At 34.2% G+C, this 12,264-nt stretch overlaps 1 protein-coding gene across 14 annotated transcripts in view; it reads right to left on the bottom strand.

The window, feature by feature from the left end:
• Positions 1-12,264, bottom strand: part of LOC144977218 (spectrin beta chain-like) — a 110,959-nt gene that overhangs the window by 21,457 nt on the left and 77,238 nt on the right. For all 14 annotated transcript variants that reach the window (XM_078922179.1, XM_078922256.1, XM_078922247.1 and 11 more), the window contains 17 exons: positions 11,043-11,215; positions 10,112-10,202; positions 9,588-9,734; positions 8,970-9,239; positions 8,582-8,712; positions 7,850-8,036; positions 7,278-7,478; positions 6,661-6,869; positions 6,139-6,343; positions 5,229-5,492; positions 4,620-4,730; positions 3,773-4,017; positions 3,165-3,303; positions 2,646-2,730; positions 2,192-2,283; positions 1,798-1,902; positions 860-990 (listed from right to left, as the gene is read on the bottom strand). In XM_078922179.1, the coding sequence (XP_078778305.1) occupies positions 860-990; positions 1,798-1,902; positions 2,192-2,283; positions 2,646-2,730; positions 3,165-3,303; positions 3,773-4,017; positions 4,620-4,730; positions 5,229-5,492; positions 6,139-6,343; positions 6,661-6,869; positions 7,278-7,478; positions 7,850-8,036; positions 8,582-8,712; positions 8,970-9,239; positions 9,588-9,734; positions 10,112-10,202; positions 11,043-11,215 (2,786 nt within the window). The remainder of the gene's footprint in view (positions 1-859; positions 991-1,797; positions 1,903-2,191; positions 2,284-2,645; positions 2,731-3,164; positions 3,304-3,772; positions 4,018-4,619; positions 4,731-5,228; positions 5,493-6,138; positions 6,344-6,660; positions 6,870-7,277; positions 7,479-7,849; positions 8,037-8,581; positions 8,713-8,969; positions 9,240-9,587; positions 9,735-10,111; positions 10,203-11,042; positions 11,216-12,264) is intronic.

Genomic DNA, 12,264 nt, shown 5'->3' with positions numbered 1-12,264 from the left:
TGAGGGGTCAATAAGTCATGAATGAAAACTACAAATTTGGATCTCTCTGTTGTGTCTGATATTTAGCAATAAGGAAATGGAGCTAATCAGAGTTTGAGCGTGTAATAATGTGATAGGGAAAAAAAATTAATTTAGCAAACAAAAATAAATAATATATACCTCATGAAATTGATAATTACTCAATTGAACATATTTTTACAGTGTTCATGCTACACCATCAGATCTTTTTTTTAATGCTGCTTTTACGATTTCATTATACTGCAAAATAACTGTTTAAGGTTTCAACGGGCAACCATTATTGTTAAAAGGCTTTGAAGTGATTGGAACTCTCTACATATTATCAAAGCAGGAAATAAAGTCTTTCATAAGAAAATGAAGTCAAGAGAATTTCCCTGTCAATGTTGATATTGTCACAGTTTGAATTAATTGAACTTTAAGTTGAAAAAAAAAACAAAACAAATCTTTGTAACCCAAACACAAAAGGGAAGAAAAGTCGTGACGTCACATCCTCTACTTTTCCAGTTCCGAAATCCTTGGAAGTGTTTATGTAAATTTAACATGTCCTTTGGAGGAATAGTAATGAATTGGTTACAAAGTGAATCATAAGGTGGCAGGATGTATAGGCAGATTCTAAGGAATATGGAACATAAAAGAGTAAGGATGGATTATCTTTATTGATGACCAGCATATATTTAGGCTTGAAAATAAGATGCCATCACTCTGAAACCAGAAGATCAATTACACACAAGGTATGTATTCAGTCTTCAAGAATAGTGGTTTTTGCACTCCAATAAAATTGGAACCAATTTTTTGACATCACACTTTTGTTCCCTTTTAGATACTAGAATTGGTTACATACTCTGGTGTTGGAGGTGGAAGGAACTCCTGAATGTATTGCCGTCTTCTGCTTTCTTTCTGAGACTGGATTTGTTCTGGATGTTGCTTGCCATACTCTTCTGCCTCACGCTGCTCTCTGTCTTTGATCTCAAACTGATAAAAAGAGAGATGGACAAGTTACGAATCACTAAGGAAACAATTAAACAAATGAAAACATGACTCCAAGATTTGGATGAAACAACGTTGTTGGAGAAAGTAACAAAAACGAGATGAGAATAAATATATATATATATATATATATATATATATATATATATGTATCTGTCTTTGTTTTGTTTGTTTTTGAGGGTTTTACGGCACTTGCAACACATTAAGGTCATATCAGCGCCAGTAAAAAGGAAGAAAATGGGATAGTAAAAAGTTCTAGAATTACAATTAAAGCAACTAAGAAAAGGTAAGGCCAAGGGGAATTTGTTCAAATAGGAAACAGATGTAGATTCCAAGAGTACACTATCAATGTACTTAGTTTGAGATCACCTAAAAGTCTCATCCAGACACAAGCACAGGTCCCTACTAAGAGGAATTCACTCAAATGTTTACAAATCATATATAACACATTAAAAAAAAAAACATAAAACAGTACATAACAGAGAGGATTTATAAGGGAAAAAAAATATCTCCCAAAACTAACTATACATTTGACTGTTTCCCTCCCAGCCAGGGCCAGGACAAAATCAAGTAATCTCATTCCAAGGCAAAGACAGAAAGCATGTTGGAAAACAGACATAGGGGGATAGAAGACACAGTATGTACCTTCCTGCCCACTATGGGAGGTCAGGATATCTGTCTTTGTATGAGTGCTTCTGAGTATGTTTGGTAGAAAGGGGCGCTATAGAAATTACGCATTATTATTATTACTCTAGTTGGCAAATGGACTTTGCATTTGACATATTTACTTACTGTTGTTGGTTTCTCTAAAGCAGCGAATCTTTCTTCTTGTGTTGCTGCTGATTTTTCAAACGCTTCGTGTTTCTTCAACAAGTTTTCTACAGCATCAAGAGTATCCTGAAAGACAGAAAGACAATCTAGTATACCAGAATAACGGATTAAATCAAGAATTTGTAAAGAATAAGTCAACAAGCATAATTTTCTTTTTAATGATATTCTTTCATTTGTATTAAATTGCAACCTTTTGCTCTAGATAATTTCCACTATTTCATATTAAATTATAAATTAAAACAACAATGAATGAATTCCTGGTTTAAGACAACGAGCATATTTTAAAATGATGCCTAAGCTGACTGAATTGAGAAGTACAAAAGAAACTCTTATTCAAACAAATTGGAAAACTTACACCCAGGTCGTGGTTAGACAAGTACGGCTCTTGTGCAATGAGCCAGGCTTCAGCAACAGCAGCGTCTCTGGCAAATTGGTACACTTCCAGGACTAGGGGAAACAAACAGTTCAACAAAATAATAGGCCATGGCAAATACCAATTGGTAGAAAGAAACATAATACAGGCAATGGACACAAAAATCTGCATTCTCTTTAGTTTAAAAAAAAATAACTGTATAAAACCCATATGCAAGAATTCCAGCCATTCAAGAACCCCAAACTAAATCACAGTATAAAAATTACTTGGTGGTGAAAACAATCCTTTGTTAAGTTTTTAAATGCATTTTTCTTACAATTTTGGATAGATAAATCTGATGTTGGCCACAATTTACCCCAATTTACAACTCTGTTTTCTGTATTTATATATCAGACTCTGGGAAGATAAACTAAACAACTATGTGCCATTTACTTACTAAGTTGTAGGTGTTCCCATCTCTCCTTCCACAAATCTGTCATATCAAGTCTCTGTAACGTCAGCTGTATCAACTGTTCTCTAACCTAAAACAACAAATATGAATTGCAAGAAATGATTTACAAAGGACAACGACAATTGTTAGTTCAAAACTTAAGAGCTATTCTTTCTTTTCGTATTTAGCTTTAAAAGGGTACATTAAAAAAATATTCTCTCACCCATGACAACACTTCAAGCTCAAAACAAAACCCCAAATAAATGGAAAATAATATTAAGATAATACTTTATTCACCCCATGAAAAGGAAATGTATTTACAAACGTACATGCTACAAGTATCTAAATTAAACATAATGATCCACATACAAATGTTTGTCAACATGATCATTTCAAAAATTTTGGAGAATAAAAATACTCTCCTCATATCTATAAAACCTAACAAAAAAATAAATTTAAAAAAAAAAAAATAAAAAAAAATAAAAACATTTAAAAAAAACCCAAAAAAAAACCTCCTATTCTTACCTGTTCTTGTTTGTAGTGCTGTCTGTTGAGGAGATCCCTACCAAGGTTGATACAGATGGCAAAATTCTCCTCTCTGGCATCTATTTCAGCCTTCAAACTCTGGTGGTTATTCATTAATAGCTCAACACCAGACACATCTCTGCAGGTGAAAATTACAATTACAATGATGACAGCAAAATAACAAGTTTAGTTTAGCAATTAATTAAAAAAAAAAAAAAAAAAAATTGTGGGGGAGGGGAAGAAGTGGTACGAATAAAATCAAGCTCTCGACTCTTGATAAAGTTAGTCAATGGGAATACTGACCATTCACAAGCTGATTTTTGTAATAAATATTATGTTTAAATCTGTTCCCAACTTCTCCATTGTAATATCAGTTAAAATAAGAGAATCATTCAAGCCTACTGACATTTAAATTTAAAGTAAGGAATAAACTACAATAGAAATTTCCCTTTTATTATTAATGTGTATCATATAAAACAGTTGTAAAATTTTCTTTTGAGAATTTAGAAATAGAATATTCCTGTGAACAAGACACTAGCGCATACATTTTCAATTTCTAAAGCACATATTCTCATAAATCAGGAGAAAAACATGACTACTGAACAAACCTGGGTTTTTCTTGAGTGTTCATCTGCCTAATAATATCATCAATCCATAACGACAGATCTCTAGCCATTAACATAAATCTGTAATAATCAGAAGCATCAGCCAATGTCAATCTTCGTCTCTCCACCAAGATGTGCAAGTTCTTCCAAGCCTCTAAAACCTCTTTCTCTCTGTCTTCGATGGCTTTAGCGTGATCACCAGCATAACCAGCTTGCAGCTGGACTGATTCTGTTTGAATGGCTTCCACCTGTGAAAGATTTGCCAATATGCATTTTCTTTAATCTTTAAATCCACTTAAGGATGAAGAAGTTTGTTGGAAAAGGGTTGAGTCTTTTGATGGTTCTGTTTGTAGTTGTTTTCATTTAGCTCATTTCACATTTAATCATTTCCAAGTAATTTGACAATTCAAATTTTCAGGCACCAGCTTTCCATTACTTATAGGAGATAAATTTGCTTAGGACCACTTAAGAGAGAGAAAAACCCGTGATAATTTAGAAACTAGTTGCTAAAATGGAATGAAATTGATTTATGAGCCAATGAGGTAGTAGTATTAATGATTACTTATACAAATCAAGACCTTAAATGATATTTTTATAGCCCATAAGATTTTGTAAATGTCATCATTCTCCGTTATAAAATCAATCAAAACAATAAGCACCATCTTCAGTTTGTTTTCAGTTATATTAAATTTAAAAATAACCAATTTCTCATTAGTAATCTATTAATCTTCTTTCAAAGATTGAATATAATAAAACCTCACTTCACTGCTTTTAAATAAATTATAAAGGTCTTTAAATGCAGGCGCTTGCACATGACTAAATAGCTGGAGATATTATTGGAATATCTTACCTGTGTTCCAAGTGTGACTAGGTCATGTTCAAAATTGGCATGCTTTCTCTGTAAGGCAGCTACGCTCTGGGCATCTCTGCCTAACTCCTCTGGGATGTAATTTTGTTTTTCCTGAAATAAATATAGTATCATTTAACCTTTATCAAGTGTTGGAAAATGAATATTGCTTATCATGCTTACTCAGAAACATAACTTACATAGCAAAAGAGATCAAAGAACATTTCTTCAATTCCATATTTGATTACTTCATAGACCACATGCCATTAACTTATAATTTTCATTCATAAATTTATTAAATTAAAAAAGAGTATGTTTTATACATACTGAAATGTACTTTTGAAACTGATTCTAAAGATATTTTTAGTCAGCTTGTTCTTGGGACATCTCAAGAATGTTATCATCTCTGAATTTAAGCAAGGAAGAAATTACCAATAACTGCATCAATGAGACTCACTATGTTGGCCAAGTGAGCAAATTGGGAGGTAATACTCCCAACTTAAAAAACAATGCTTGAACCTGGATTACCAGAGTAACAATACAATGCCCAATCCCCTCAATAACTTTTGGAACAAATTCTAATTTATTTAATTTAAAAAGTAAAGCACTTACAATAATTCTTTCCAAAATATCTTTGCAGTCATAAAAGAATTTGTGAAGTTCCCATGATGTCTGCAATAACTCTGTGCGAGTGTCAATCAACTCCAGCAGATCTGCCCAGGCGTCATTGACGTTGTCCTTCCATTCAGCAATGGTAGCTGCATCAGAGTGTTCCGAGGCAATCAGGCCATCGCAGATCTCATTGGCAGATGCCACTCTTTCTTGGCCAATATTTTCTGTGTCTCTTGCAAATGCTTTGAATTTTTCTTTCAACATCTAAAAATAAAATAAAATTTTAAAAAGGATGAAAAAATTTAATTGATAAATAAAAAGTGAGTGAGAAGTTGTTTTACAAAATGTTTGGAAAGTAATTTCATTCATACATAAAATAGAATTTAGTATTGTAGGGAATAACAGAATGCTGTAAAACAATAGAAAAATTTTAACCTGGGGAGCAATTCATTGACTGCAATAGAAAGATCAAGTCAACTTTGGTCTAACAGTAATGACTTTACATCGATATCCACCAAAGGTCAACACACACACATACACATAAATTAAGAGCTGACATTCTGAATGCCTGAATCTTTCAAAAAACATTATCAAGTCATGATGACGTGTTTTATCACGCTATTAAACCTGATGAGATGAAAGCACCTAATGGAAATGAGCACAACGTGGGAATTTCTATTTAAAAAGCCCTAGGTTGAAGCATTTATTAAAAGTATATACATTAAGAGACAAAAAAATTAGTTTGCTTGTTCTTCAAGACCTCAAATCTATTAAAGAATGAAAAAGTTTTGAGTCTTTAAGACAAGCAAAATGCAAAAATGGATTAAAACTTTTAGAATTACTATGGATTTTAACCCAAGAGTAACTAAATTTAGACAAAAGTTGCTTTTATCCAAAAAGCAATACTCACACAAACATGCTCATAATCCTGGCCTGGCTCGTTGGATCCAGCCACTGTTGACTTCTCTGCAATCCATTCAAGCAGATCATCAATTTCGCGGTGCAAGGTGTAGAGTTTGAATACTTCTTCAAGCTTGCCTCTCCTCTCTTGGGCCAAGTCTTTGAGACCAGCGTAGAGTTTGTCCACCTGGGATTGTCGTACTGCAATCTGGTCGCTGTGTGGTGAAAATAGGATAAAAAGTCATTTTTCAAAGGACTATGAAATAGCAGAAACACGAATCACACTTTTCGTAATGGACAGAAACTCAACCGAGTTTTTTCCACATTTTCACACATGGTAAAATTGAATTTAAGGATTTAGAATTTATTGATATATGCATTTGATATCAAACTCAAAAAGTGCTCGACCAATTGATCAATAGATACTTATTCATTAATTCCTAATTTGAGTAATTGAGATGGGGGGTGGGGGTGGGGGGGGGGGGGGGGGGGGGGGGAGGAATAAAGCAAGAAGGTAATAATAATAATAAACCTTTCTGGGTGTTCTTCCTCCATGAGTTCCCTGCTGCGTTCACCCAACTGTCTGACAACCTCTGCGTAGTCTTCCACGTTGTTCTCCAGAGTCTGGTGTTTCTTCATCATGTTCTGGGCACCAATTTCATCCTTGGCTCTCTCCTCACCCATCATATACAATTCTTGTTCACTCATCCAGGCCTCAGCTTCAGCCGCATCGAAATAGTACTGAAATCAGGAAGATATAGGTTAGTTGAAGCTTGAAACTGAAGCTACTAGAAACAACTCTCATGTCCCTCTCCTGATTGTTAATAATATTACATGAGAGAGAGAGAGAGAGAGAGAGAGAGAGAGAGAGAGAGAGAGAGAGAGAGAGAGAGAGAGAGAGAGAGAGAGAGAGAGAGAGAGAGAGAGAGAGAGAGAGAGAGAGAGAGAGAGAGAGGGGGGGGGGGGGGGGGGAGGGAGAAAGGAAGGATAACAGATTCCAGTAAAATCATAAATTGATGGATTAGAAAAGGCACATTATATGAACCTTCCAAAAACAAAGAAAAAAGTGAACCAAAATTGTGACCAAAAATAAAGTCGAGAGCAGACTTGATAAATCGTTATATGTCATGACATATCTCTTCTGTTTACCTGTTGAGCGACCTCTGATAATTTCAGTCTCTGGTTGCGAGCATCAACAGCATCTCTCAATTCTTGCCAACGTTTGAGAAGGTCGTCAATGAGTGCTCTGAACTCTTCTGACTGTGGATGACCATCGTCTATCAACTCCTCCCCAACCTGTACCACTGACCTAATGCGAGGCTCATGGTTGTCAATCTCAACTTGTAGTGACTGGAAAGCAAGAAGTATATAATCTATTGTTTCACAACTGTAGACTTGGGATCATTTCTAAAACAACTAACAAATGCACAGGCTCCTTAGAATTTAATAGCAAACATCTCCTGCAATGCAATATTTTCTGAAGCACACTTTAAAGAATAAGAAAGTGGTTATCTTCAGCTTAACGGTTTCCTCTCTCTGAGCCAGATGGATTGAGTTGCACCAACTCAAAACCAGATCTCATTTCTAGATACCACACGATTTTATTTCTCTCTTTTTTTTTTCAGCACCCCTCTCTTCAATCAATTTTTCTTTTCATCTTTTTAAAAACATATCATTTATTCCACTTATTTTAACAAGTTCTGAAGCAAAACTCGACTCACATGATTTTTCTTGATAAGCAGCTGTACTGAAAGCAGGCTGTTGCCGTACTCAGTACTATTGGCACGAGGCATCATCTCTTCAATCCATAACTTTTCATCCTCCACATCGCGCATAAACTGATGGATTCGCTTCACCTTGTCTAGGTTGGCACGGCGCATCATCAACGGGGCTTGGATCTTGGCGAATCTGTAGAAAAAGTTAGTAGTGACAAATTCAGAGGCAGGCAATAGTAGTAGATAAAAATCTAAAAAACTGTATTTGATGAATATAAAGTGCAAAGCAGAAATGTAAATTATTACAAAGAAAAGTCATTACAAAATAATGGGCCTATATCCATTACTTGGCTATTTTAGTAGTGGTGAGCAAATGAAAATGCTGTTTTTGATGTCATACTTTCAATCTATTCTAATAAAAAAAATTAATTCATCAAATGCTAACTAAGTAATGTAATCATAATTTAGTAATTCCTCTATATGATTAATAATTACGCCAAATCTTAATTTTGTAATGAGAACTCAATCAATTATATGTGTATAATTATTTGTGAAAACAGGATATCAATCTCCATATTACACACTATAATGTTGTGCATGCCTTTATTTATTGCTTTCTTATAAAATAAAATTAAATATTGTCTGGTAGTAAATAAACTAATCTGAATGGTCTGTGATACAGCTGGCTGTGATTTAAGACAAAAAAATACTTTACTCGTTATCCAAATAAATGCATACCTTTCAGCCACCAAGGCCTTTCTGGCTTCAATCTCTTGCTCTTTGTCTGGCTCCATCTGCTTCAAGTGTTCTGACTGACTGTGAAGCTCTTGCACTTGTTGTTCCTTCATCTTCATCTGGGTCTCGAAGTGCTGAAAGTGCAGATGAAATCCAAATTCATTTCAGGTAATTTTTATTACTTTTACATTGGTATATAAATAAATTTGTTCAATTTTGAATTAAAACAAATTAACTATGAAATCATCAATATGCCTAGCAGTCTATATCTTTATGGAATCTACAAAGAAAAATTTACAATTCCCCCCCCCCCCCCGCCCCCCCCATCCCATCCTAAAATAAATAATAGTAATCCAATTCAATCAATCATGAGAATTCAAGCATTACTCACGTTCTGCTTCTGTACTTGGAGATTGACAGTAGTAAGATCTTTGCCAAAGTCATCTTCAGCGGTGACAAGCTGAGACTCGAGAGCAGAGACCCATCCATCAACATCGTCGCAGCTCTGTTGGTACAAGACAGACCGATTGGCATCAAAGAGACGTTCTCCCTTGGCCTTGGTGGTGGTTTCAAGGTCGTTCCATTGGGAATTGAGCTCAGCCAACATAGGCTGAATCTGTTCTTTGGTCTCTGGTTTGGCTGTCATGATCTGGTCTCCCTCCTGTTGGAAAAAATAATGGGTAAATTTTAAAGTAAAGAAATAAATGCCAAGATCAAGTTATAAATTAAATCCATACATTATTTCAGAATATGAGAATAAGCTCAAGAAAAATTTATGACATATTATTACTGATCATTGAACAATAGGGTTTTAGTTTCCAAGATACGGTAGTACGGTGTAGCAAAACTTTTTTCCACCAAATTATATGAATGTTTTGCATTTCATGCATCATAGTACATAAGAAAATAAAGACAAAAAAAAAAGAAATAAAAAAAATATATCCTAACATACCCCTACTTATCAAAATAAGATTAAAAATTTGATGTCGATTGAAATAAGGAAACCAACCTCCATGACTCTGTTAAGCCTGTCTTTATTGGCAGCAATTTCTGACTCAAAGGCCTGGTGTCTGAGGTATTTGCTGTGCAAGTTCTTGGCATCGCGGTATGTTTCATCTTGGGCAGCAGCCATTTTGTCTTGCAACCAGTCTCGGAGCTTCACAAGAAGGGGAGTGAAAATGCCAAATTACATATATTGCATTACATAAAAATAAGGTCACTTTATCATACTTAGGGATTTTAGAAAGAAATCGAAACTTCTGATAGTGAATTAGGTTTTAGAACTTAATGAATCTTTTTTTACTTCGAAGTACAAATAAAGTAAATATCTCCCATTCCTCATTTGAAATCATTTTTTCACCAAGCCAATTGATTTAACTCAGAATCAACTGAGAAGCAAAGGAATACCAATAATTTAAGCACAAAACAATTTTTTAATAACTCCATCACTAAAGAAAAGGCCTGAGACTATAGTAAACTGAGATAGATAGCTTGAAAAGTGGATTTAAATACCTAATAAAAACTATGTTTTACCTCATCACATTCTTGCAGGAATTGTTGTAAAGTGAGTTGCTCCTTCAGCCTGTCGAGCTGCTCCTCTGCCCTCTGGCGGTTCTGGTTTCGTCTGAAAACAAATATAGAATCCAGATCAGTTTTAGTATATACTTTTAAATATCAGACTAACCTTTACAAATACATCCTTGAATTAAGGCGATTGGCTTCTGTGTTTCATTTGTTTGGTTGCTTGCTAATCTTTGTCTAGTCTAAGATTGCTCAAAAAGAACATCTAAAATTGGTCCACACATGAGTACAGAATTCTTAGCAAAAGAAATATACTGTACATGCAGGCATATAAGACGCTGCGAAATATAAGAAGCACCCCTTCCCCTCACTTTGCAACCAAATCACAATGCAAATCATACAACAGTGTATAAGGCACAGCAGTAAATCGGGAAAAGATAATTCAAACTTCTAAAGATTTTGTTTCCAATGGGTAGGTATTCAGATTAAATGATACCAGTGATGACCTGACAGCATCAGTCTATTCAGCTTTTCTATTTTATAGTTCTGTACAATTTTGATAATTGCAACTAGTATAGCGTGAAAGATAGTAACTGGTATTCAAATAGGACATTGTTACTCCTCAAACCTAAAATTTAATTTGTCCCATGATTTTCTGTTGGATCACATTGACACAGGACAATATCACTTCTATTTTTATCCCTATATTTGCTTCTTATAAATGGGCATATATGGCACTCAACTATAATGTATTAAATATCAATCACTAATAGGAACAGTAATTATCGTGTCTTAGTAATTTTGTTGTAAGATTAGCTCAAATCAAATATTGATCTCACAATTAAGCAGATAAAATTCAATTCAACTGTTTCACCCTTAGAACTTTGAAATATTTCTTATGGGAAGAGTTTTTAAGAATAGTTTTAATCACACTGTTCCTCACCTTTCTTGAATGGATTCACCCTTGTTGTGTATTTTGTCGCTGGCATAATGGTTTTCGTCAATGAGTCTGTTGGAGTATTGGAGAACAGCGTTGATCTTCTCATCATTAGCATCCATGGTGGTAATGAAGGCCTCATGACGCTTGATGCAATTCTCAGCTGCCTGGACTGATGTCTGTTATGTAAAAAACACAAAACAAAATAATATTATTATTGTATAATGAGATAAAAGTGATTTCAATAACTCAAATCTCAACTACAATACAGAGAAAGGTACAGAAATCAGAGCTGTCAAATATATGTCATGTCATAGGAGAACTAACGTGCTGCTAACAGCATATCGCCCTTCATACCTTAGATTTAGTGACATTCCTCAATAATGATGGATGGATATAGAAAGACATGTACGATACATCTCTTGTAGCACAAAGGTTGAAAAATATAGACACAAGTTTTTGAATGGGAGGTAAAAACTCTTGTAACAGTTTGATTATTGTGATGACAAAAGTGAGGGTGATGTCAATAGGTGAATCCCCCTTTCAAGTAGAAAATGAATAATTGAATATTTCTTTCAGATGCACATAATACTCCAAAAATAATTTTTTGTTCAAATAGAGAATAATAATTTTTTACAAATATTTTGGATGAGAGTGCCATTAAGTAATCCAGTGAAGTGTAGTCATCTTCCAAGATATCTATGATATAAATTTAAATATCAAAAGAAAGCCTCCCAATATATCCCAGGCCAAAGTACCAAGTGTCTGCGGTGAAAAAAGCCCTACACATGTAGAGCAAGTGCCACAAGAAAAATCTGGCAAACCGTGACACCTGGTTGATGAGCATCAAACAGATTTTTTTTTAATGATTCAGAAAAAATATAAAATTGCAATTGCAAAACTCCAGTAACAAAAACAAGGTGCTATATTTAGCCTTTGTTTTGCATTTTGAAATAAAGATTTCATTTCATTATTATCTGCTGCATGTGTAAATTTTCTGTAAAGAGAGGTAACCTTGAGCTCCTTGCTGGAAAATTATTTAAGTTTGTCAATCTCATTACTTCAAGAAAAAAAAAGAAAGAAGAACAAAAGAAAAAGAAGAAAAACAAAAAAAAAGAAAGAAAAGAAATAGAGAGGAAAATAAAACAAAACAAAAAAACCCTGCTTATTTTTACTTCACATGAATGTGATTCAGATCAAGCAATATTATTTAAAAATCCATTTGAAT

Source organism: Berghia stephanieae, chromosome 1 (genome assembly GCF_034508935.2).
Source record: "Berghia stephanieae isolate SIO BIC M18660-M18661 chromosome 1, UCSD_Bste_1.3, whole genome shotgun sequence".
NCBI classification, from domain to species: Eukaryota; Metazoa; Mollusca; class Gastropoda; order Nudibranchia; family Aeolidiidae; genus Berghia; species Berghia stephanieae.
This window is presented reverse-complemented; position numbering and strand designations above follow the sequence as displayed.